General features: G+C 42.3%; 4 protein-coding genes across 6 annotated transcripts; 3 read left to right on the plus strand and 1 right to left on the minus strand.

The window, feature by feature from the left end:
• The first annotated feature begins 1,916 nt into the window (after positions 1 to 1,916).
• On the plus strand, positions 1,917 to 4,407 carry LOC311017286 (trypsin-3-like). Of its 2 annotated transcripts, none has more exons than XM_084015537.1 (5): positions 1,917 to 2,125; positions 2,402 to 2,558; positions 3,013 to 3,151; positions 3,287 to 3,541; positions 4,154 to 4,407. In XM_084015537.1, exons 1-5 carry the CDS (start codon positions 2,071 to 2,073, stop codon positions 4,301 to 4,303), a joined length of 756 nt encoding a protein of 251 aa, XP_083871663.1. In that variant the 5' UTR covers positions 1,917 to 2,070; the 3' UTR covers positions 4,304 to 4,407. The 2 variants fall into 2 exon arrangements, with proteins under 2 accessions (XP_083871663.1, XP_083871664.1); XM_084015538.1 differs by having other exon boundaries at positions 3,109 to 3,151.
• A 168-nt stretch (positions 4,408 to 4,575) lies between these two features.
• pink1 (PTEN induced kinase 1) lies at positions 4,576 to 10,024 on the plus strand. The gene is made up of 8 exons (XM_084015878.1): positions 4,576 to 5,652; positions 6,110 to 6,385; positions 6,516 to 6,619; positions 6,712 to 6,894; positions 7,443 to 7,606; positions 7,708 to 7,835; positions 8,565 to 8,795; positions 8,962 to 10,024. The coding sequence occupies exons 1-8, from the start codon at positions 5,296 to 5,298 to the stop codon at positions 9,244 to 9,246; spliced, it is 1,728 nt and encodes a 575-aa protein (XP_083872004.1). The 5' UTR covers positions 4,576 to 5,295; the 3' UTR covers positions 9,247 to 10,024.
• A 229-nt stretch (positions 10,025 to 10,253) lies between these two features.
• LOC311017498 (tubulin alpha chain) lies at positions 10,254 to 12,729 on the minus strand. Of its 2 annotated transcripts, XM_084015880.1 has the most exons (4): positions 12,589 to 12,728; positions 11,707 to 11,929; positions 11,481 to 11,629; positions 10,258 to 11,393 (listed from the first exon to the last, which is right to left on the minus strand). In XM_084015880.1, exons 1-4 carry the CDS (start codon positions 12,589 to 12,591, stop codon positions 10,413 to 10,415), a joined length of 1,356 nt encoding a protein of 451 aa, XP_083872006.1. In that variant the 5' UTR covers positions 12,592 to 12,728; the 3' UTR covers positions 10,258 to 10,412. The 2 variants fall into 2 exon arrangements, with proteins under 2 accessions (XP_083872005.1, XP_083872006.1); XM_084015879.1 differs by having other exon boundaries at positions 10,254 to 11,629; positions 12,589 to 12,729.
• A 6,093-nt stretch (positions 12,730 to 18,822) lies between these two features.
• On the plus strand, positions 18,823 to 23,051 carry agmat (agmatinase (putative)). The gene is made up of 8 exons (XM_084014665.1): positions 18,823 to 19,104; positions 19,674 to 19,702; positions 20,102 to 20,304; positions 20,454 to 20,502; positions 21,552 to 21,747; positions 22,281 to 22,460; positions 22,580 to 22,664; positions 22,745 to 23,051. Exons 1-8 carry the CDS (start codon positions 18,853 to 18,855, stop codon positions 22,816 to 22,818), a joined length of 1,068 nt encoding a protein of 355 aa, XP_083870791.1. The 5' UTR covers positions 18,823 to 18,852; the 3' UTR covers positions 22,819 to 23,051.
• Positions 23,052 to 26,618: the final 3,567 nt, after the last annotated feature.

The following is a 26,618-nucleotide window of genomic DNA, read 5'->3' on the forward strand; positions in this document are numbered from 1 at the left end:
TCACATCTTCTCCAGGGCCCGGGGAGGTCATTAAAAACAGAGCTCAGGCATGGCTTGTCCCTCCTACAATCCCTCTGTGGAGTTCCTGACCTCAGCTGGCTAATAGCCTCGTCTGTCGCCCTCCCTGCTACTGATAGCTGCGCTCTCTCATCCCCCAGAGTGACCACTGCCTTTTTTCCCCACATGACCCACTCCCTCGTCCAACTGCAGTCATCATTGCACATTCACATTCATCCGTTTGGTCCCAGAATGAAAAAGTTATAATGCTCTAATCCCAAAACTCCACTCTTTGTATAATTCCAAGCTCATCGTCAACACAGGCTTTACGTTTTTTCTATTAAAGAGGCCTTTAATGTCTATCGTAACAGTAATATATTTCATTGCAGTGTCTGTGAGACTTGATGGAGATTAGAAACAAAGCACATGAGCTTTAGTGGCAAGTAGTCAGTGTTGTTTTTAACTACTGACAATAGGAAAAAACGACGACTAGAAAAGTCACTTAAAAAATCATTAATTCATGACTAAATGTTCTACTGAAGAGGAGCCGTGTAGATCCAGAGATAAAAGACGCTGGTGTCTTATCCATGCCGGTATCTCTGTCATCACTTCTCAAACAGCACCATGACTCAGTGGTTTGGCTTCCTGGTGATTTTCGGGAAAAAAAGCTTTTGAGTTACAAATATATTTGGCCAGTCAAAGGGGAATCCCTGTGATGTCAGAAATAGATCATTTTACTCAATCTCAAAATATTGGGTTATATGATAATACCGCAAAAGTGAATTAAAAAAAACAAACAAACATGCATTAAACCTTGAACATTGATCACTTTGGCCAAATGCTTTGTTTTAAAATGAGCAGGTGAGGATAGAAGCTATCAGGCCAGTGTTCTTTTAAATAAACTCCTGGTGTACTTACAAACTTTCAAATGCCTCATTTTGTGAGTACAGACACTATGTGTACTACTGCAGAAGTTTGGTAACATTCCATGCATTATTAGTGGGGTAATTTATGAGATATTCTCTATGTACCATCGCGCTAGTACTAAGCCATTCGGCTGATAGCCCTATCTTTACCAATGCTGACCATCGCTAAAAATGCTTCTGAGGGGGTGTTTGGCTGGATGTCATGGTGGAAATTACCTAGGGTGCATTTCACTCCGAACCATTACTTTAATCGACAAGGTCACAAACATTTATTCCATCCACAACCTGTTGATGGCGGCGACTGCATAGAGGCGTTCCCATCATATCCCAGTGTGGGAGCAGAAAAGTGGAGCTTAGAAACAGACATAATGCGAGGGAACACTTTAGCTTTGTCATGTAGTAGGTCACTTTCATTGTTGCAGCGTGAGATGGTCGCAGCACACAACAAGACGAAAAGATAATTTAAACAAAAGATTGGGACGAGGGTAGAGTTACTCTATAAAAAGGCAACTGGAGAATTCTGTTCCCAGCAGTTGGAGATACTCTGAAGGTTGCTGTGTTCGGGTTTACGGGTAAGTAAAAGTTTTCTAACCATAAATCATTAATATTAGTACTCTAGTTGGGAAATCAAATGATGGCCATTGATAGACTCATGCATCAGTAATAAGATTTAGCCATTGATTTCAGAAAAAGGTCGGTACGGCAAAATCTATAAACATTTCATCTACAAAATGCCTTTAGGTGACAAATACGGTCTTGTGAGGGTCCAACTGGGAAGTAATACGTCTGCAAAGTTGTACATGGGTCTAGCCTAACGAGTTCCACACAATGAGTTTGTTTTCTTTATTTCACACACAAAACTAATTCAATTCATTGCAACATTATATACACTGTTGCCCATGAAGTTGGAACATTTTGTTTTCAGACACAATCCTCTGTTCATTTCTATTTAAATGTGTCAGTAATCACCTTTGACCAGGTGTAATGATTATGTGTCCCAATTACCCAGGCAAAATGAATCAACACATAACATTTGATTATCACTATAAAAGACAAGACATATGTTCATTATTGAAACTTTATGGGGCGACCCTTTACTATGCATAGAAGCTTCTAAAAGTCATTTTTCCTCCTTACAGATAAAAACATGCCTCCGCCGCAAAGCTTTGCTGTGCTGTTGTGTTTGGCCTTCCTGGTTTCAGGTAAGTTCCTCGATCACAAAATAAAAAAATTCCTGTGTTTATGAATTTATTTGATTTGTAGCTTTAAATGTATAAGTTCCTTTAGTGAATGAGTTTATAATATGGACGAAATCCGACTCAAGATGTAGAATCATATGAGGGTGAAAGCAAGGAATGCTGCCTTGAGACTGCTTCCAAATATTATGATTATGAACAGCATTTCATTTGAAATCAATTTGACATTTTTCCTTTAAAAAAAAGAAATACTCTCACAGCACCAATTCACTCTGTCTACAGAGGCATTTGCACAGAGGATCATTGGAGGTCGGGAGGTCTTGCAGTACTCCATCAAATATCAGGCGTCACTGCAGTCCAGGGATGCGGGGGAACACTACTGTGGAGGAACATTAGTGCACCCTTGGTGGGTGGTCTCTGCCGCCCACTGCTGGAGACCGTAAGTACTGACTGTTACAAACAAACTGCTGTTTTTGATTTGTTAAAATAATTGAATGTTTACGATGAGGGGGAGAATTCCATATTCTACTGCAGAGAGGGGGTCAGCAGAGTTACTGCAGGGGGTCGCCGTAATTATTTGATCCCAAACTTTTTTCTTCCAAATATTTAAATATGTCCAAAAATACACATTAACATGAATACAACCTATAATAAGCAAATATAAATCTCCCTGTGTGTATTATGTTGTGAAATTGTGATGAAGAAATGCCAATATAGAATTAAAATATGAATCTGTCAACAATTATTATTTTAATGCATTGTTACATTGTATATACATAATTACAATGTACTGTTATACATGGCACTATATGTACTACACATTTGTTTTGGCCTGGCAACACAATTTTTATGATATGTAATAGGGGAGTCCATTCTGTGTTTGTGGCCTCCAGGAGCAGTCTCATACAGGTGGTGTTAAGTGAACACAACCTGGAGAAGGCAGAAGGATTTGAGCAGGTCTTTAACGTCTCGCTGATATTCGTCCACAGCTATAACTACCGCACGTTCGACAACGACATCATGCTCATCAAGGCAAGAGGGAAGAGTAGCCTGAAGTAGTGGAGCTCTTGACACATGCATACACTTTTCATTCTTGTTCTTAAATGTTGAGCAATCACGTGGCTTGTTTGGCATATCTAAGCCCTTTAACTTTGGTTTGTTTTGCAGCTGAGCAGGCCGGCACAGCTGAATGCCAATGTCCAGCCGGCTGTTCTGCCAAATACTAACAGCCCACTAGGATATAATGATGCCTGCACAGTGAGCGGCTGGGGCGTGACACAGACATACAGTTACTACCTCTCTCCCGTGCTACGCTCTGTGGACGTGAACATAATGCCTTACTGCCACTATTACTACTGGTCGATGATCACACCAAACATGTTGTGTGCCGGATCTCGATGGGGGGGCAAAGATTCCTGTCAGGTACAGAGTTGCTTTCTTTTTTTTTCTTCTTTTTTTTATGATGCATGTGTCACATGATCTGTGTCTTGGACGCTTGTGTGGAACATTTTAATTGGTGTTAAATAATGTTACACAATGTTTTATTCACATTCTTTTATCATAATTAATATGCCCCATTTTATTGATCCACATCAGAATCAGAATCAGTGAGGAGTTTATTGCAAACCTTTCACATACAAGGAATTTGCCCTGGTGTTCAGTGCGCACAATATTTACAAGGAATAAACAATAAAGCAAAGTACTGCAGTCGAGAACGTAAATAAAACATTTTAAAAATGACCCTAAATATAAAAAAAGACACTTTATATACATATGCACCGTACTATAATAATATTAACCATTTTACAATATGTGCAGAATATTGTGCAAAATATTTGTTTTTAAGTGTCTCATAAGCAGATGACATTGTATGCACAGTGCAAACAATGGCGACAGTGCTGACGGCTGCTGTGTGGTGCATGTTGTCACTACTAACACGATCCCCTTTTTCGTTATTGCTCTGCATGCGTGTTTCCTATTTCAGTAACTGTTTTAGTTTGTTCATCATCTCTCATTTGTCTTTGTGGTCCACAGGGGGACTCTGGGGGTCCCCTTATCTGCAATGGCAAATTCGAGGGCATCGTCTCCTGGGGCATCAGCTGTGCAAACCGATATTTCCCTGGAGTCTACACCAAAGTGAGGAACTACATCAAATGGATCAACTGGATTATGAAACATAAGTGAACAGATGCCACAAGCACATTTATAACAAATGGCTGTTTTGCGACATTATAGTCAATGGCCTTTTTCATTACTAATGATTTTCTCTCGTAGGCTACTAGTTGTCAACATGCTTAATTTAACTGCCATTCATAATGTCTGGGTATGCAATATAGAGTCAGGGTTACCAGTCATTTCTTGGTATACGGTTTTAATGGAAATGTGTAAATATGCATACAATTCATTGCTTTTCATTCTTTCATTGTTCTGTTAGAGAATTAAAAAACAAAATAAACCCATTGTCATTATTATTACTCTATCGTTATTATAGTAGTAGCAGTGTTGGAGTAGCATAGTAGTTTGGATTGGCATCTCAAGGGGTCATCACAAGGGGTTCAAACTCCAAGTAAAACATGAAAATGGGTCAGGTTGGAGAAAAAAAGTATTAATTATAGAAAGGTTACTATGGTAATGTACAACTGACCTGAAAATGAGAAGACAGGTCATTTTGAACAAGTGGAAAGATGATATGGATTGAATATTTACAGGTTGGTTGTTCCAATCAGACGGGTTTAAACATAAATGCCGTCTTAATAATTGAGTCATGATTTCGGTAACAGAAACAAAGAGCTGTGTAAAGTGTCTTAATTGATACTTAGAGGACAAAGGTACTATAAGCAGTTTTTAATATAGTGAGTGTATACATACAATGTATACATTTAAAGTAAACTGCAGCTGGTGACATTGGCTTCTTATGATGTGTAATATTTTGCATGCTGCGTCATATACAATAATACAACCTGAGCCAATAGGAGAAAGATGAGTTGAAGTCAGAGGGTGCAAATATACAACATCCCTGCACCACTCTTGTATTTAGGTCGCCTCTCATTTCTGCGCATGCTCAGTAGCGGTGGCAGTTGTTATGTTTACACAACTGACTTTGCCGAAGAGATACCGCGGACTGTCTGGCACAAGCGGAGGAATAAACAGCTTAAAGAGAGCTTCGCGGGTACATTATGTCCGTGAAACACGTTATTAGCCGGGGGCTCGAGCTGGGCCGGTCGGTCTTTCAGCTGGGTCTTCTTAAGTCGGGTGGCCGAGTCGCAGCAAAGCTCCGGGCCGACCGTTTCCGCGTAGGCCCGTCGGTGCGCACCGTTCAGCCTCGGGCTTTCCTGCCGTCCCGGTACCGCTACTACCGCACCTCTCTGAGGGGGCTGGCGGCCCAGCTCCAGTCCGCCGGCTTCGCGGGAAGGTTCGGCGGCGGGTCCCCGCGGAACAGGGCCGTTTTCTTGGCTTTCGGTCTCGGCGTGGGGCTCATCGAGCAACAGCTAGAAGATGACCGGAAGAGTACGGCGATGTGCGATGAGATCCAGGTGAAGTATGCCACATAAGCTGTTATTATTGAGTACACGTAACTTACTTTAGTTGACTGACAACAATCATCGTTACTCCTTACCGAGTCAGATTTTACACACGTCAACACATCAGTAATTAATAATCCAAACAATACAACAGTAGTAATACAGCACTCTGCATTCTTATGTATATTAGCTGTACTATTACTTAGTGCTACTACTTCTGCTGCTATTGGTACTAGCAGGGTGATGCTTTGTAGTCTTTGCCAGTTGATATGGTTAGCAGAAGATGGTGTATTTGAATTTGACTGAAAAAGTAAATGTAAAAAAAAAAAAAATCACATCATTTAAGTTAATTTAATTAAAGTCTTACACTTCTTTTAGGAGCTTTAATCCAACAATCCTTTCAACTGGCCAGAGGATTGGATTGCTCATGCATCTACCCTTTCTGAGTTTTTTTTCTCCCAATTTGCAGGCGGTGTTTAAAAAGAAAAGATTCCAGAGCCCACTCAAGCCGTTCGCCTCTGGACACAAACTGGAGGATTACGTCATTGGCAATCAGATCGGGAAAGGTTCCAACGCTGCTGTGTACGAAGCTGCGGCCCGGTTCGCACCTCAGCAGGAGGCTGACAGCAAGTGTTTGCCTGAGCAGCCGAGAGACGATGACGAGGAAGGGGAGACGGCTCGATCTCTGACATGCTGCTCGCTAAGAACCTTCCCCATGGCTGTGAAAATGATGTGGAACTTTGGGGTGCGTATTCTAAACTATTCCACACTTTCCCCCACTATTTTTTCAGTATGACTCCTGTGTAGGGAAACAGATGACAGGCACAAATCAGTGACAGCTGTTGTTGTTGTTGTTGTTGTTGTTGTTGTTGCAGGCTGGGTCATCAAGTGAGGCGATATTAAAATCCATGTCACAGGAGCTAGTGCCTGCAGGGCCCTTGGCCTTGAAGCAGGAAAAAGAAGAAATCACTCTGGATGGGTTTGTATTACACTTTTCATGCTATCATTGGTAATTACTAATGATTGAAGAAGAAGGATGCTTATGAACTGCTATGATCTCTCTACATGCAGAGATTTTGGAGTCCTGCCCAAAAGAGTGTCCGCACACCCTAATGTGATCAGAGTGTACCGGGCTTTCACGGCGGACGTCCCATTGCTACCAGGTGCCCAAGAAGAGTATCCGGATGTGTTGCCAGCCAGGCTTAATCCTGCTGGTCTGGGCAACAACCGCACTCTTTTTCTTGTCATGAAGAAGTAAGACACGCCATTTCTCACCCTCTTACAATGGTTAAAAGGTCTCCAGCTCAATCTTAAAAGTCATAATGCTCAAATCCTAGTTGATATGATGACAACTGTGGTTGATAGTGGTATCAGCAAGTGTAATTTAATGCTCCAGGAAACTCTCAGCTTGTGTATCTGTTTACAGCCAGCACAAACAAACAAACTCATTGAACTCATTTAAGTCGTCTCATTTGAGTCGTTTTCTGCACAAAAGCAGGGCACGGCAAATTATCTTAGCTTGCTGGGGAAAGTGTCATTTAAACATTTAACACATGTTTGACACACTGGATTACATGTTGTTAAATTGTTTGTTGTTACATTGTTTCCTTTGACATGATGTGATTTGGGATTTGAATCCCATCCGGGAATGGAGGACCCCACCACTAAAAAATTAAAACCACCATATAGAGGGGTAATGACTATGTAAATTCATTGATCGTCAGGATTACAACAAGAGTTGTATATGCTAAAAACTTGAGGCATCCAGTTGGGAAGGACTAACTTCCCGTCTTGTGCCATAGCTACCCCCGCACGCTCCGACAGTACCTGGAAGCATCCACACCTGGCCGCAGGCAAGGCTCTCTGATGGTGCTGCAGCTCCTCGAGGGGGTTGACCACCTGTGCAGACAGGGCATCGCTCACCGGGATCTCAAATCAGACAACGTGCTGCTGGAGTTCGACTCAGGTCAGAGAAATATTCAGTCAATAAAAGAACAATTACAACATCAATTGGAGACCCGGTTCCATCGGTTCTAAAAAATGTGGATTGATTTTGCTTTTATGTAGATGGATGCGCTCGTTTAGTGATCACTGACTTCGGCTGCTGCCTGGCCCAGCGTGACTCTAATCTCCAGCTGCCCTTCAACAGCATGTGGGTGAACAGAGGAGGGAATGCCTCCCTAATGGCCCCTGAGGTAGGCTGAAGTAGCCCTTTATAGACCCTTTTATAGTTTACAAGTAATGATGATGACGACTCAAGTGTGTGCGTGCAGTTTGGCAACGAACGTACAGCAGAGTGCAACAGCTGGGCATGGCCATTAACCATGAAAAATGGCCAATGCAATTAATTTAACACGTATGTGGGCGGGTAGAATATATATACAGATATATATACATGCTTTTGGATGGTGGATAAACTTATAACGTTGTGCCATTACGAGATTACGAGCACACAAGTCTAGATGTTTACAACTACGTTATCTGTGGTCATGTACAGCCAAATACCTTGACATGGACTCATGTTCGTTTTTAAATAGGCATTTTTGATCCGTCCAGTGGTAGTCAACACTTTTTAATAGCTTGCTGCCTACTGCATATTATTGATTACTACACATATTGGTTTATTGTTATTAAGTAAAAGAAGAATGGCCAACCGTTGCTGATGTGTTTCATATTGATTCCTATACAATGTTAACTCGTTCATATGGTAATAAAGATGCAGAGTGTTATCAGTTGTAGACAGTAAAATGCAATACATCCTATCTAAGCTTGCATGTATAAGCACACACACATATTTTTGGGAAACATACAAAAGACAAAAGTTTGAGACACAACAAAACTACTACTACTTATCATAACATTACTTTTCTTAAATAACCCCACATTCGATCACTATCTCGTATCCATGATGCGTCCGTCCGAAGGTGGCCACTGCAGTTCCAGGGTGTGGTGTGGTGATTGACTACAGCAAGGCGGATGCCTGGGCAGTCGGTGCCATCTCCTATGAGATATTTGGTCAGCCTAACCCGTTCTATCGAACAGTGGGACTAGAGAGCAGGAGTTACCAGGAGAAGCAGCTTCCTGCGCTGCCCTCTGTTGTTCCGGCTGATGTGCAGCTGGTGATCCGATTACTCCTCAGGAGGAGCCCGAGCCAGGTATATAAATATATTTAAGTGCTGTGCACATTTCATATTTGCTCAATTGTTCTGTCTGGTAGAAATCGTCAAATTTCGTATTCAACAGCCGAATCCAATTAAATTAGCAAAAGATTCTGGATCAGCCCTACACTAGTACTCATATATTGTTATTGTTACTCCGCAGCGCCCCAGTGCCCGTGTGGCAGCTAACATGCTCCATCTTTGCCTCTGGGGACGGAAAGCCCTGGCCAACCAGGACAGCTTTAGCGCGAGGAAGCTGGCTGATTGGCTGCTGTGCCAGTCTGCTGTTGTTCTCCTGAAGGGCTGTAGTGGACCCAGTGGGAACATGGTGGAGGCGGAGCTTCAGAGGAGTTTCCTGTCTAACCTGGACCTGGAGGACCTGCGCACCGCGGTGGGCTTCCTCTTGTATGGGCGGGAGCAGCGTCGGGCCTGCATCCTGTCTGTATAGATCCACTCTCACTCATTCACACACATAGCTCAGGAGTTATTCATATAGACTGGGAGCCTCATTGAGGCTATTTCTGTTGGAGAAAAGACCTTCACATCTCTGTATATCCACAACACAGTGTCGTTTGTCAGCACCAAACCACTAAGAGATGGAAGGCGCCAGTGCCTGCTGGTATTTCTGTTATGAGAGTGCATATTTTCTTTTACAAGCACTAGTGCCCTTTAGATATTTGCTTGATTGCATTAAGTGCACACTGTAGACTCTACTGTGTAGGGTGACATTTTTAAGTTTGATATTTTCCCAGCTAACAAACGGCTCGTTGTTGCATCAGACTGGTTGAGTTTCTGTGAGACAAACTTCTTCTCACTTACTTATTTAAATGTGTGAAAAAAAACCTCCCAACACGTTAATATATAGTTATCTCGTAGATATGAATCATGCAGATTGACGGACTTTATGGGTGTGTTTTTGTTCCTGTTGTTTGCACTTTATGACCATGTTTGCACTTGCTCAGAGCCATTATTATGGTACTGATGTTTTGATTGCCAGCTTAATAATGTATTTTCTGGTAAATTATATAAAACAATATTTGAATATGTATGATCTATTGTCGACAGCAAGCCTACATTTGTGGCATTGTAACAGACTTAATTAAAAATAATAATCATGTGGACAATGAGGGATACAAGATATAGTGTGTGTGTACATTTGAATACTAAAGAGTTGGGATACATGTACAAATTTCTGCTGTTTGAGAAAATAAAAGTATTCGTCTGAATGGATTCTGCAAATCATTCTTCCTTTCCAAGTTTACTTCTCTGCAAAGTCAAGTGGATTGACATACATTTTTTTAAGGTAACAAAGTTGGTAGTTACACAATAAGACGATTTAGGAACAGTTGGGGCGATACAAGATTATGAAGGACAAACTGACCGCAATTGATTTTTAGTCATCAGTAAAAAAGAAGGTTCAATAAACGACACAAAAAAACCAACCTTGTGTTACAAGAATTTTATTTAGGACAGAGCCACGCTGGCATTGTAATGACTTGTGCTCGGAACATATCCAAGCTGGTAGAAACAAGACAAACATTTCTGTTTGGGATGTGCTTAAGAACAAACAAAAATCATGTGTTTGCTGTATATCTGTGTGCTTTTATGTCCCTTTCAGTATTCTTCTCCCTCTTCCTCTCCCTCGCCTTCAATGGAGTCGACTCCGACCTCCTCATAATCTTTCTCCAGAGCTGCCATGTCCTCTCTGGCCTCAGAGAACTCTCCCTCCTCCATACCCTCACCCACATACCAGTGAACAAAGGCCCGCTTAGCGTACATCAGATCAAACTTGTGGTCAAGCCGAGCCCAGGCCTCTGCGATAGCAGTGGTGTTGCTCAGCATGCACACAGCCCTCTGGACCTTGGCCAGGTCTCCACCAGGAACTACAGTGGGCGGCTGGTAGTTGATGCCGACCTTGAAACCAGTGGGGCACCAGTCCACAAACTGGATGGAGCGCTTGGTCTTGATGGTGGCAATGGCAGCATTCACATCTTTGGGCACCACATCACCACGGTACAGAAGGCAACAAGCCATGTACTTGCCGTGGCGAGGGTCGCATTTCACCATCTGATTGGCTGGCTCGAAGCAGGCGTTGGTGATTTCTGACACCGAGAGCTGCTCGTGGTAGGCCTTCTCTGCAGAGATGACAGGGGCATAGGTGGCCAGAGGGAAGTGGATACGGGGATATGGCACCAAGTTGGTCTGGAACTCTGTCAGATCAACATTGAGGGCACCATCAAAACGAAGGGAAGCAGTGATGGAGGACACAATCTGACTGATCAACCTGTTCAGGTTGGTGTAAGTGGGACGCTCGATATCGAGGTTCCTTCGGCAGATATCGTAGATGGCCTCGTTATCAACCATGAAGGCACAGTCCGAGTGCTCCAGGGTGGTGTGGGTGGTAAGGATGGCGTTGTAGGGCTCCACCACAGCTGTGGACACCTGGGGAGCTGGGTAGATGGAGAACTCCAGCTTGGACTTCTTGCCGTAGTCGACAGACAGACGCTCCATCAGCAGGGAGGTGAAACCTGAGCCGGTGCCTCCTCCAAAGCTGTGGAAAACCAGGAAACCCTGAAGACCAGTGCACTGGTCAGACTGAGGACAGAAAGGGAGAGACGGTGGTATGAGATACAGTTTTGTCACTTGAATATTTTGGAATGTTATTCTCGCCCGATGTCCCACCAGTTTGCGGATCCTGTCCAGCACTATGTCGATGATCTCTTTGCCGATGGTGTAGTGTCCGCGGGCGTAGTTGTTGGCAGCATCCTCCTTGCCAGTGATCAGCTGCTCGGGGTGGAACAGCTGGCGGTAGGTCCCGGTGCGTACCTCATCTAAGGAGATTCCGAAATTAATTCAGGGGTTGACTCAATTAAAACGACTGTGATATCTGTATTTAACAAGAGTTTACCGATGACGGTGGGCTCCAGGTCGACGAAAACAGCTCTGGGGACGTGCTTTCCGGCTCCGGTCTCACTGAAGAAGGTGTTGAAGGAGTCGTCTCCCCCTCCGATGGCTTTGTCGCTGGGCATCTGTCCGTCCGGCTGGATCCCATGTTCCAGGCAGTAGAGCTCCCAGCAGGCGTTGCCGATCTGGACACCAGCCTGGCCGACGTGGATGGAGATGCACTCACGCTGGGGGTGGAGGGAAAGAAACATTTGGATTAAGTAAATGTGAATCTTGCAGGCTGTTGATCAGGCTTCTGCCCGATCACGGAAAAGGGCTTTTGTCATTAAAACCAGGCTATTATCCACAATATCACCTTTGTTTTACACAGGCTGATATATTTTCTGCTGCGACATAAGACTGCCTGGGATTACTTGGGTTGGGGATTATCTAGGTCAGGCACAATGCAGAGGGCTGCCCCTTTAAAAAAGGCTTTTATATGTGGCTTGATTTTTATGTGAAGGGATTTATCACTTAAAATCATCTTCAGGACAAGGAACAGTGCGTTGATGTAACGTGTTTGTATAATAAAGGCTGTTAACGACCAGCTGGTCCTGGGGGAGAGGATAGACGTTTTAGTCGTGCAGGGACGCATACGTGAAACCTCACGATTAAAAGAAGAAGAAGAAGAATTCTGCGACTGGAAGAATATTGACATGAAACGATGTAGCCTATAGTGATAATGTGCTGCAGAACGTGGCGAGACACATAGGCGATAGAGAAGTCCTATTTCCCTCGATGCCTATTTTAATGTAGCTTAGCCTACAGTCAATAAACCATGTGAGGGGTAGGCGAATTATGTTTTTTCATTCATTGTTTTAGAAATAGCATTTGAAATCGCACTTACCATGATGGCTTGTCGCTATTATACAATGTAATGAGACAAGTCTGTGGAGCGTTTGCGTCCGAGCTGCGCGCTGTCTGAGGCGGATCTGCTTGATGCTGCTGACGCACACAGTCCTCTCTGGAGGAGGAGGAGGAGGACAGACAGGTGCAGGGAGCGTTAACCCGCTCGCCTCCTGCTCCTCCTCCTCCTCCTCCTCCTCCTCCTCCTCCTCGCTCCTGCATGCCACAGTCACTCTTTGAAGGATGTGTGGATGTCCTGGTCCAGCAGGACGTAATACATTTAACATCACTCTCCACGTTTTTAAAATATTTTTAATAACATTATGTTGGTTACATTGAGCTAATGTCCATGTTTGCAGTTAAAAAATGTTTTTGAAAAAAAGAAAAGTTGTTTTGTCTTGTCAAAATGCTTACTTTCTAAAAAACAAAAGTGCCAACTTTTACACGTTTTCAAATCTAAATCTTTAAATGTGAAAATGTAGTCAGTCAAGTCGGATTACATGACGGTATTTTTACACGTGATACCCACAGCCCCTTAAACCGATTAGGCTCGTTCGCGATGAACTGCGCCTCGCCTGGAAAGTCGACGAGAGCAACCTGAGCCTAAAAGCTGCGCTCCTCCAGTTGACAGTTTCCATCAGTCCTCGAAGATTTGACAGGAAGTCATAGAAAGAGTATGTCAAACTTTACTTAGGCCTATATGCACAAGATTCTATGATACTACCTCAACAGCAGATACACTATACCGTATAGTGTTTTATATGCATACATTCTATTTATACATTACTAATATTTGTTGGCATTATTTTATACTTTATATGTTTAACTGTAGCCTACATTTTCCCGAGGGATTACTAAAGTATTCTAATTCTGATTTCCACAGATAGGCTATTTATGAACAAATACAAATAAATGCGAATGTGGTAGCAAACTACAGATAGCCTACAGATCACGTCTAACAGGCTGTAACTTTTTCTATGACTTCCTGTCAAATCTTCGAAGGCCAATGGAAACTGTCCGACTGGAGCACCGTTTTTAGGCCCCGCCTCCTGCTGCTCGGCCTGCTCTCATCTACTTTCCAGGTGAGGCCCAGTTCATCTCCAAGGAGCCTAGCAACTGGCTCTAAAACTGCAGCCGCCTTGATCTCGTGAGACTATCGTTGCCCACGTTTTCATGACGACAGAGCAAGTCGGGATCAAGTCGGACACTAAATTATCGATCGATTAGTCGGCAAGATGGCGGAGAGAGCGGTCGTGCAGTGAACAGCTCCGGGTAGACCTTGAAATCGAATTATTTGGACGACAACTCACAAGAACTTCTCGGTTAGTTGCAAATTGGTCAGAAAAGCTGAGGATCAGTCGATGACTTCAGTTAAATCACTTTCTAAAAGCCGCACTTCGAACTTTAATATGGATAAAGCTAACGCTAACGCTAGAGCTAAGGCTCTCATAACGCATGACTATTGTGGACATGAAGACATGGAGACGAGTGCCAAAGGAACAAAAAAACGTACATTCACCTTCCAAGCCGCCAGTACCACAGAAAAAGTCAAAAGGAGATGAGGTCCCTTCTGAAGGTAACCGTGCCGGAGAAACCTCCAACGATGCAATTGGCGCCCTTCAAGACCTGATGGAGGACTTCAAAGGGGAGCTAAAGAAGTCTACGCCAACACCATTCCGTCTGCAAAGAGCTCAACATCCGATTCGCGGAAGATCTCATCAAGGAAGACAGATAGGCGCAAAAGGCTGTGTGGCCAAAAGTGGAGCAGGCGAGGAAGGCAGGACTGAAGACCATGTTCCGAGGCCCCTATGCTTTCATTAACGGACAGAGAGTCACACCTTAGACATAACTAACCTCAAATCTATATCTGGGATACTGTGTCCCGCAAACAAGTGAGTTTAATTGTGTAAGTTAATATGTTCAACACACTTTCATTACATACATTTCATAACACTTCAGATAGTTCCGTTATTCTTTTTGTCTTTTGTGTCTTATGTTTCACTTAAGAAATGATATTCCTCTTATTTCAATTAATGCAGTGGGTCTAAGGGACATAACCAAAAGAAAAAGTTTATTTCTGTTTTGTAAAGGGAAGAGTGGTAAAATAATTTTTCTACAAGAAACTCACTCCAAGGTTGAGGACACTATGTTTTGGTCTAATCAATGGGGAGATGAAGCTTACTTCAGCCATGGCACTTCAAGATCAGCAGGGGTCACCATCCTTCTAAAAAACTTTCAAGGCCAAATTGGAACACACATTGCAGATGAACACTGCCATTGGTTGATTCTTATCATGACCCTTGATGGTATGAAATTCATTTTGATTAACATATATGGATACAATGACAATAGAGAAAACAAGAATTTATTTGAGAAAATTGCCTTACATTTAGGTCATCTGAAATGATCACATTCAACAGAGAATATTATAATCGGTGGTGATTTTAATTTAGTCCAGGATGATTTTTTTGATAAATATCCATCCAAATACTCTGAAAGTCACCCTAATACTACATTTACTAACTTCTGCAATGAACAAGGTCTAGTTGATGCATGGAGACTCCTTAATCCTGGAATAATTAAATTCTCATGGTTCAGCCCAAAATACCAACATAAATCTAGAATTGACCACTGGTTGATTGCAAACCACTTGTTATGTCATGAAATCACCTCTGATATTTCTGCTGCTCCACTGACTGATCATAGTATTAGATATCTATGTATTAAACCTAAAAACAGAAGAAACAATTCAAACAAATTTTGGAAATTTAACTCCAGCCTCCTCAAAAATAGTGATTACTGCTGAAAAATAAAATGATTAATTATAGAGATTATGAACTCAGAAGAACTAACAACACAGGTCATGAAATGGGAGTTCCTAAAATACAAAATAAGGCAATTTTCTATTTCATTCAGCAAAAAAAAATTAAAAAGATAATGAAAAAAAAAAAAGAAATCGATATTATCAAACAACTAAACGAATAATGCAATAAACCTAACCCTACTGAAGACTGAAGAATATTAAACCTCCAACCTAAACTAGATGAAATGTATAGTCAAAGAGCACAAGGGGCATTTATTAGGTCCAGGGCTAAATGGAAAGAAGAGGGAGAAAAAAAACACATATTTTTGTGGCCTTGAAAAAAGAAGACAAAAAAATAATAATAATAATAATATCAGATCTCTGACAGTTAATAACAAAGAAATCACTGATGAAAAATGAATCACTTTGGAAGTCTTTACATTTTAAAGCCAGCTTTACAGCTCTAAATTTTCTAAAGAGGACTCTCATACATTTTTAAAGGATATAGTAGAATATATTCCCCAAATCGATGACAACTATAAAAAAAAACATGTGAAAATAAAATAACAATTACAAAACTTGCAGTAATAGGTCGTCTCTATCAATAAAGCCTCTGGCTCAGACGGTCTCACTGGAAACTTTTATCAACACTTCTTGGAAGATATAAGAAAATTACTGTATCAAGCCTTCCTAGAAATTTCCAGAACATGTATACTCCCACCAACAATGAGACATGGGGTTATCATCTCAATTCCAAAGCCAAACAAAGACCCCAGAGTTATAGAAAACAGAAGGCATAATACTCTAAGAAATGCAGAGCTCCTAACCTACATTTTCACTATCCGTCTTCAAACATTTCGCATCTTATTGCAGAAACACAATCAGGCTTCTTAAAAGGAAGATCAATTCACAATGATATAAGGCTGGTAATGGACATACTTGAATAGAAATCTCATTGAAGATAATGGATTTATTCTTTTCTTAGATTTCTAGCATTTGATTCAGTGGAGCACCCATTTATAATGATGGTGCTTGAACACTTTGGTTTGGAGTTAAATTTAGAATCTAAGAATTAGAATAGAAATCTAATTAGGGGACTATACCAAAATATTAGCAGTCGTGTTATGTTACCCAACGGGACAACTCCCAGCTTTAAGATTGATGTGGGCTGTCCCATCTCACTATATTTGTTTTCATTAGTCACTGAAATGTTGGTGGTTGCTGTGTTCTTTGACATAGAGAAAGCATATGACATGCTGTGGAAAGAGGGCCTGCAAATTAAACTGGATAAGTTAGGAGTGGGAGGGAAGCTATAGCTATGTTGGGCTTCCTGTTTGGGAGGACGATAGAGGTCAGAGTAGGGAATGAGTATTCACCAGTATGTATGGTTGAAAACGGAACGCCACAGGGAAGTGTCTGCAGTCCAATACTCTTCAACTGCATGATTAATGACATCTTTGAGGAGGTGGGGGGAGGAATAAGTAAATCCCTATTTGCTGATGATGGGGCATTATGGGTAAGGGGGAGGAATCTAAAATATCTACAGAAGAAGTTGCAGACAGCGGTTGACGCAGTGGAACAGTGGGCAAATAGGTGGGGATTTAAGCTGTCAGTTGCAAAAACTCAAGTGATATGTTTCGCAAAACGCCATAAAGACATATCAATAAGGTAATATGGGAAAACACTGGAGCAAGTCAAAGTCATTCGTTTTTTGGGTGTCCTGTTTGATGAAAAGCTCACCTGGAGAGAACACAGTGAGAGGACAAAAGACAAATGTAAAAATGTTAATAACCTTTTGAGATGCCTGTCAGGTCGTGATTGGGGTGCAACCAGGAAATCTCTATTAAATATATACCAAACCATGATGAGAACCAGATTAGACTATGGGAGTGTTGCGTATATGTCAGCAGCACAAAGTCACCTTAAGAAGCTGGATGTGGAGCAGGCTAAAGGACTCAGGGTATGTAGTGGGGCATTTAAGACCTCCCCAGTTGCAGCTCTGCAGGTTGAGATGGGGGAAGAGTCATTAAGAATAAGAAGGGTAAAGCTCATGTTGGCATACTGGGTTCACCTGCAGGGCCATAAAAGATCTCACCCAGCAAAGGCTATATTAGAGGACTGCTCAGAGCATGACAAGTCGAACTTCTGGAGCTTAGGCTGGGTTGGAAATGCTAAGGCAGAAAGTGTTGGCTTGTGCAACATGCAGTATACTCCTAATGTTTCATTACCAGAAATCCCTCCCTGGCTGTTCCCGATGCCATCAGTGGACTTTAATATCCAACAGAAGATCAAAAATAAGTCAAAGCAAGGAGTTACTGGAGTCGTGGTTCAAAAGTATATCGAACAGAATTATGCAAACACAATAGCAATATTTACAGACGGATCAAAAGAGCCAGAAACTGGGCGTACCGGAGCTGCGGTGTACATTCCGGAATATAAAGTGGCAATTAAGGAGCGAGCAACAGACAATACATCAGTATATACAGTTGAACTCCTGGCTATCACGCTTGCGCTGAGATGGTTAGGGGGAAACAACAGGACCAAAGCACTCATAGCATCAGATAGCTGGGCAGCCCCCAACAGTATTAAGACCATGAAGTCATGCAGGCAAGATCTGATCATGGAGATCCACCAAAAGTTATACAGCTTTCACAATAGGGGGAGAACGGTCAGATTTCTGTGGGTTCCTGCTCATGCAGGCGTTGACGGCAATGAGGATGCAGACATACTTGCAAAACAAGCACTCAGGTCACAAGCAGTAAACATCAACATCCCACTAGGGAAAGCAGAAGGAAAGACAATCATTAAATCACAAATGCGAAAAGTCTGGCAGGAATACAAATGAGACCGGAAGACACTTCTACAATATACAAAAACAGGTGGGGAAAGGAGGAATGGTGGGCAGGAGCAGGAAGGAGGAGGTGGTCATTACCCGCCTCAGATTAGGACACACGGCGCTTAACAGCACGCTACACCAAATCGGCAAACATCCTACTGGTGAATGCAGAATGTGTGAACAACCTGAATCTGTGCAACACGTTCTCATGGAATGCAAGGGTTATGAGAGAGAGAGGAAAGAACTAAAAGCAGCAATGCATAGGGAAAAAGTGAGCTTCACGGTAGGGAACATGTTGCAAAGATCAGAAAGCATTAGCAGGTATGTGAGCAAGTACTTGAGGGAAACAGGATTAATGGATAGGGTTTAAACATTTATTTATGTATATTATTACTATTAATATGTATATATAGGTGTGTATATATATATATATATATATATTTATTTATTTCTATTTTTTTTTTTTTTTTTTCTTTCTTTCTTTCCTTTTGTCATCTATCCTAACTGCACATCGAATGTACCACACTCCAGTCCGGTAGGTGGCGGCAATGCACCTGTAAACTGGATGCCAGCCGCCAATCAAATCCAACAGCCACACAGCTGAAGTCATAACAACTCGCAGCGGTATGTTTGTATTCCGGAGAAACCTGAACGTCCCTCGCTGGACCGCTGCAGCGGACTCCTTCTTCTCCTCCCCGCGTCAGGCCGCTCTCTGCAGCCTGAACCCCCGTAGGAGGAGCTCGGGGGGGAAACGTTTCAATGTGCCGCCGAGCGCCGAGTTCGTCGCCCGGGTGTCAGGGATCCCCACCATGGCCAAGCTGCCCTACCAGGAGACGGCGGAAGGCCTCGATGCGGCGTTTATCGGGGTCCCGATTGATACCGGTGTTGTGCCAGTGTAGGTATCCCCGACAGAAATTGTTTCCCCTGGCTGCGGGAGCTACTTCCTCTGTCTATTTTGAGGGGGGATACAAATTCTGGCAGACATGTAAACGTCTGAAATAATCTGTTTCCCCCCCATAACTTTGTGTATAAGAGAAGTAACTTGCTCATAATCACAGAGGTTATAGAGTAGTATCTAAAGAACACACAAAATAAATCATTTGATGCTCAGACTTCATCTGTCTACTATAGTACATTTCGAGTGAAGTAGCTTAAATAGACGTAATTGAAGCCAGAAAACAATCACAGTGGTCTTGATTTTGGATATTGACGTATATTTAGTTCGACAAATTCCATACCAGGACTTGAATTACAGCGTGCTATATGTCAAATCACATGAGGAAATGATTACCTTCGTTTTGCCGTTCAGTACTAGTACAACGTTACGACGTACAAAAGAATAAAATCATAACGCTGTTGCTCCGCCTTCAGGCTTCCGCCTGAATGAATGCGCGCTACCGCAGCCAGGGGAAACAATTTCTGTCGGGGATACCTACACTGGCACAACACCGGGACCTCCAACCGACCTGGTGCAAGGTGGGTTTTTTATTCTTTCTTTCTCTGCAGCTGCTTCTTGCTTTTATTGATTTTAAAAAAGAAGCATAATGTAAAACAAAACCACAGACATTGCAGTTGGTGGCAGACTATTTCCTCATAACATGCTCGAGGCTACCACTCTGTTCCATCTCGTTACATTCCCTTCCTGCTCAGCGCAGAGATCATTGTTCCACACGGAAGCGTTAATTATTAATTAATTATGCGTGTCCTCACATTAAGTCAAGTGCAGGGTTCTTTTTGAAAACCTGGCTACGGAAATTGATCAGAGAATAACTGCAGGTGACACATATTTTGGAAAAATGTGCTCTTTTATTATTGATATAAACTCTCTGCTACCACATTGCCATTAAACACCAGCCTTTTCCTCCGCGGCTGCAGGTTCGGTCCCAGGCAGATCAGAGTGGAATCTGCCTTGCTGAGGTCTTACAACAGCGGCACCAGGGCGGCGCCTTACGAATCCCTCATGGTGGCTGATATCGGGGACGTCAACGTCAACCTGTACGACTTGAAGGACACCTGCAAACGCATCAGAGACGCCTACAGAGAGATCCTGGCCGCCGGCTGTATTCCACTGACTATGGGTGAGCGCCACAACATGAGCGTGTGAGGTTTTTTCACCTTCAATAACAGATCGTCCGCAGGGCTCAGTCCATATTTTATGATACATTTAAAGCACACTCTGTAATGTATTCATTTAAATATCCTCATGAACTGTAGCTCGTGTGTGCAGGTGGGGATCACACAATTGCTTATCCAATCCTGCAAGCTGTTGCTGAGCAGTAAGTAGGCCCGTTACCGGGGGCTACGCATGATAAACCTTAACAAGTTGGCTCATCACTTTTTCCTTGATTTCCTGGTGATCAAATATTCAAAACCTTTTGTTTCGCGGCTGCAACTAACAATCATCAATATATCTGTTTTAGATTAATTGATTAATCATTTATTCTATGAAAAAATATATAATAATCGTGAAAATTCAGGTGTGGTCTTTAGATTTCAATTTGAAATTATTTTCTAAATAAATAAATAAATAAAACCACATTTAAGAATCTGCAATCATGTGTCATTTTTGCTTAATAGAATAGAAACCAGATCACTTCTGACAGATTCTACATATTAATGATGATACTTGTTTATATCTGTATCTTTTATCTGCTCCATAACTGTATTGCTGGCCATGTTAAAAAAATATTAAATATATTAAATAATAGGACCTGTCCAGGGTGTACCCTGCCTTCGCCCAATGACAGCTGGGATCGGCTCCAGCCCCCCCGTGACCCTGAATACAGGATAAGTGGTAGACAATGGATGGATGGATATTAAATAATACATAAAATCCTAATCTGGGCTGCACGGTGGTGTAGTGGGTAGCACTGTCGCCTCACAGCAAGAGGGTCCCGGGTTCGATCCCCCGGTCGGCCCCGGGTTCCTTCTGTGTGGAGTTTGCATGTTCTCCCCGTGTAAGCGTGGGTTCTCTCCGGGTTCTCCGGCTTCCTCCCACAGTCCAAAGACATGCAGGATGGGGATAGGTTCATTGATGACTCTTAATTGCCCGTAGGTGAGAATGTGAGAGTGAATGGTTGTTTGTCTCTATATGTCGGCCCTGTGATAGACTGGCGTCCTGTCCAGGGTGTACCCTGCCTTCGCCCAATGATAGCTGGGATCGGCTCCAGCCCCCCCGTGACCCTGAATACAGGATAAGCGGTAGAAAATGGATGGATGGATGGATGGATAAAATCCTAATCTGAACTGTTGATATTAAACTGCCTCTTAAGCATTTCACACGCTGTCTTCTCATTGCCTCACTCGTTCTGTGATCACGTGTCAGGCATGGCCCAGTGGGTCTAGTTCATGTGGATGCTCACGCCGACACCAGCGACGTGGTCTTGGGGGAGAAGATTGGACACGGGACTCCGTTCAGACGCTGCGTGGAGGAAGGCCTCCTGGACTGCAAGAGAGTGGTCCAGATCGGCCTGCGCGGCTCAGGCTACTCTGCGGATTCATACGAATGGAGCCGGGCGCAGGTATCTCTGATCCGGCCTTGTGCATGTTAGTGCACGTGAGTCCCAGTGTGTGTCCCCACTGACTAGCGAATCACTGCTCTGCGATGTGCTAATTGGCAGTTAAAGCTGACCAGCTTTTACATGCACAACATTCAGGTTTTATCCCCTGATTCTAAAAAAGACAATATTCCTAATGGCTAATGAATATGAGTATTCCACTAATATTCCTGTTTTACGTGCAGTGGCTGACTTGTTTGACCGTGATATTTATGCATATCCAAAAACCTGTTTGGTATCCAAGTATTTTATAATGTTTAAAAGTAAGTGTGTTTCTCCTTCCTTTCCGACCAGAAATCTGTGCTTTTATTTTGAAAGTATACCTCTGTGAGCTACTGGTTGGTCGGTTTGTGTACATTTCATTGTTTATGCCTGTGCTTTTCCTACTGTGAGAGAGGCTTGTGTTCACATTCTCAGGGAAAAAAAATACCTAGTGGGCAGTAATAAAGTTCTACATTCAAGCCAAAAGGAATGATTGTCGTTTTAATTCTGTGCAGGGATTTCGTGTGGTACAAGTGGAGGAGTGTTGGTTCAAATCTCTTGCACCTCTGATGGCTGAGGTCCGGGCTCAGATGGGCAGCGGTCCAGTTTACCTCAGTTTCGACATCGACGCTCTCGACCCGGGCTTTGCCCCCGGAACAGGCACACCAGAGATAGCAGGGCTCACTCCCATCCAGGTAAACACGGCGAACTAGACTTTAATCCCTCTCAACTGTCTTTTATGATTGTAATCTGATTGTCATCTGTGTCATATTTCAATTTACTCCAAGTACTTTAACTCCCATGTACGATTTAGGGAGTTGAGATTATCCGGGGCTGCCGTGGTTTAAAACTTGTTGGATGTGATCTGGTGGAGGTGTCTCCAGCCTACGACACATCAGGTACTTGGTACATTTTATTTCCCATCCAATTGGTATATATTCATATATTTATAAAAATATATATTTTTTTCTCTCAACAGGGAACACTGCACTGACTGGTGCCAACCTCCTTTTCGAAATGCTCTGCGTCCTCCCAAAAATTAAATACTACTGAGCCGTACAGACCCACACAGGGCAGAACACGTTTGTTAATAATGGAAATACAGATACCAGAATGCCTTATGAGCCAGCTGAATGAACTTTCCATCAATTACAGTCAATTCAATTTAAAGCTGTAATTTTGTTATTACGATTCTAAATGCACAACTGCCGAGCAATTGACACTAACTTATATACTCTTCAAAATAAAACTCTTTAAATAAAAACACTCACATCCTGTGTTTCATGTATGACTGTGCCTGCTGTTGTTGTTGGTGCATTTTGTCCTCTCAGGTAACAAGTGGGGATTTTTTTTTATCTGACACTGCAAAAAATAAAACATGAATAAAAATAAATGTTGCATATCATTCACATATCCCAGACTGCGGAAAAAAAAGATATCCCTTAGCATATTGTTGTGTATGTATGCGTGTGTGTATATATATATATATATATTTATATTTATATTTATATTTATATTTATATTTATATATATATATATATATATATATATATATATATATATATATATATATATATATATATATATATTTATATATATATATATATATATATATATATATATATATATATATATATATATATATATATATATATATATATATATTTATTTATATATTTAGCCGATCCCAGCTGTCATTGGGCGAAGGCAGGGTACATCTACGGGCAATTTAGAGTCATCAATGAACCTATCCCCATGTCTTTGGACTGTGGGAGGAAGCCGGAGAACCCGGAAAGAACCCACGCTTACACAGGGAGAACATGCAAACATGCAAATATATAGTCCGAATGGTCCGAAAAAGAGAAAATATCCAGTGAGCGGCAGTTCTGTGGGCGCAAATGCCTTGTTGATGCCAGAGGTCAGAGGAGAATGGCCAGACTGGTTTGAGCTGATAGTAAGGCAACAGTAACTCAAATAACCACTCGTTACAACCGAGGTATGCAGAAGAGCATCTCTGAACGCACAACATGTCAATCCTTGAGGCGGATGGGCTACAGCAGCAGAAGACCACACCGGGTGCCACTCCTGTCAGCTAAGAACAGGAAACCGAGGCTACAATTCACACAGGCTCACCAAAACTGGACAATAGAAGATTGGAAAAACGTTGCCTGGTCTGATGAGTCTGGATTTCTGCTGCGACATTCGGATGGTAGGGTCAGAATTTGGCGTCAACAACATGAAAGCATGGATCCATCCTGCCTTGTATCAGCGGTTCAGGCTGGTGGTGGTGGTGTAATGGTGTGGGGGATATTTTCTTGGCACACTTTGGGCCCATTAGTACCAATTGAGCATCGTGTCAACGCCACAGCCTACCTGAGTATTGTTGCTGACCATGTCCATCCCTTTATGACCACAGTGTACCCATCTTCTGATGGCTACTTCCAGCAGGATAACACAACATGTCATAAAGGGTGAATCATCTCAGACTGGTTTCTTGAACATGACAATGAGTTCACTGTACTCAATGGCCTCCACAGTCACCAGATCTCCATCCAATAGAGCACCTTTGGGATGTGGTGGAACGGGAGATTCACATCATGGATGTGCAGCCGACAAATCTGCAGCAACTGCGTGATGCTATCATGTCAATATGGACCAAACTCTCTGAGGAATGTTTCCAGTACCTTGTTGAATCTATGCCACCAAGGATTAAGGCAGTTCTGAAGGCAAAAGGGGGTCCAACCCAGTACTAGCAAGCTGTACCTAATAAAGTGGCCGGTGAGTGTATATACATACACATACTTGTTTTAGGTGGGGGACATTTTCATCCTCCCTTCTAAGTACCCAGACTGAAAACACCCTAGTGATTAGTTTGCAGAAGATATTTGTATTTGTATGAGCTTTGTTTTCATAACAGTGGCATTATTTTTAACAAACTGGCATTTCAATTATTCTATTATCATTATTTTTAATGATTGAATACCGGTAGTTACATTCCATCACTGCTTTCCACAATAAAGCCTAGTAATTGTGAACACTTCCGGTTAGCTAAATATGGTGAAAATTGCATGCTAATTGTGGGGCTGGGCCATATGATGAGATAACATGATACGAAACACGCTTTTAATATTATACGTATATATATTATACTCGGTATCATATCGAAAGCAAATGTTGGAGTATCTTCCACCAATACCGCCTGGTTGATTTGTGTAAACAGGTGTCGCGAGCCGGCGGAGCGGCAGCGGCCCGCAGTAAATCAAACATACCCTGTTTTTTTCTCCGCGTGCCTTTTTTAGAGCACCAATCACAGGAGGCTGCGATGTAAACACGGAAATGGCTCGTCCGACCGCGCAATAACGCCGGCACGGATAAAAGAAGTGAATTCATGTTCGATGTTATGATATTTGTACAAGAAAACGTGGTACTTTAATCCACAGAACACAAAGGGAGAATATTCAGGTAAGCAGCATTTATTTTTTTTAACGCACTTACAAACTCAAAGAAAAGCTGTTCTTGTGTAACCAAGCAGACAAATGCACACAGTATATTTAATTCTGTTTAATTCAAATTCTTTGTGTTATATTTCAGTATCAGTATTAAAATGGACCATGGCCTGTTGTGGAGCAGTGACCTCGTCATAAACAACGTGGCACGTTGGAGAGAAGACTTAAAGCACCCGCCTTTATTATGGAAGTCCAGACAACTTGAAAAGTAAGAATAATTTCTTCCTCTTCAGCGTCCGAAACCACATCAAAAACACACAATTTACATCACATTACTGGGGATAGTACGTTTGGAAGATGTGGGAATTTATGAAGCAAGGAAGGTCAAACAAAATGCACTACAAGTTGCATTATGGGAAGTGTAGGATCGATCTGTGTGTTTTTCAGGCTTGACACATATCAGGGACTAAAGGTCAGGATATCTGTCTCAGATGGCACATTAGTTGTGGCATTTGTGTTTTGTCTTCAAGGTAAGAGAGAACGATGTTTTGAGGTGAGCTGTGATAAAGTTACGCTATCTATTTCAGCAACGCAGGACAGTTAATTGTGTGTTTCTGTTTTGTTTTTTTTTGTTTTGTTTTTTTAATCTGATCCTTTGTATCCAGTGCATGCAGAAGTAATTTGAGTATTTAGTGTAATGCCTAACTAAATCCAGTAGGGGGCACTTAATGCTCAGGTTTACTGTGTACTAGAGAGATCACCCACTTTTTTTCCTTTTAAAAAAAAGGCCTTTTGTTGGGCAGTTGACAGTGACAAGACAGACAGGAAACGGGGGGAGACAGACCAATGATTTGCAACAAGGGTCCTCAGCTGCAATCAAAACTGCAGCTGAGGGGGGGGGGGGGGCGTCTCGATTCCTTAGGTCGTGACTGGGACTTCCTTTGGATTATGTCTCAACAGAGTTGCAGGTGTATGAATTTACCGCTCATCAATACACCTGCCAAATTTGAAGTAGATCTGATGAATAGTTATTCAAAGGACACACACACACACACACACACACACACACACACACACACACACAGGCAGATGCATTGCTTAAGAGTCAGATTGTGTTCATTGAAACAATCATGGAAGCACATTTTGTAAATTAACTTATCAGGGTTAATGTCATCTCAAATATTTGTGAAAATTTGACCCAGGATTTTTATATTCTTGTTGTCTGACACAAAGTCACTTTACAATTTTTAAGAATAGATAAAAGACAAAATCTTAAATTTGCTTCCTGCTCTAAATACCAAAAAAAAATATTTTATGGGGCTCTTTGGTGATGATGACGAGGATGGATTTGAGGAAGGATATGACCCATATGTGAGTTGAATGAAAGGAAGGGGGCTGAAAAAGTCC

Source organism: Eutrigla gurnardus (assembly GCF_963514095.1).
Source record: "Eutrigla gurnardus genome assembly, chromosome: 8".
Taxonomy (NCBI): Eukaryota; Metazoa; Chordata; class Actinopteri; order Perciformes; family Triglidae; genus Eutrigla; species Eutrigla gurnardus.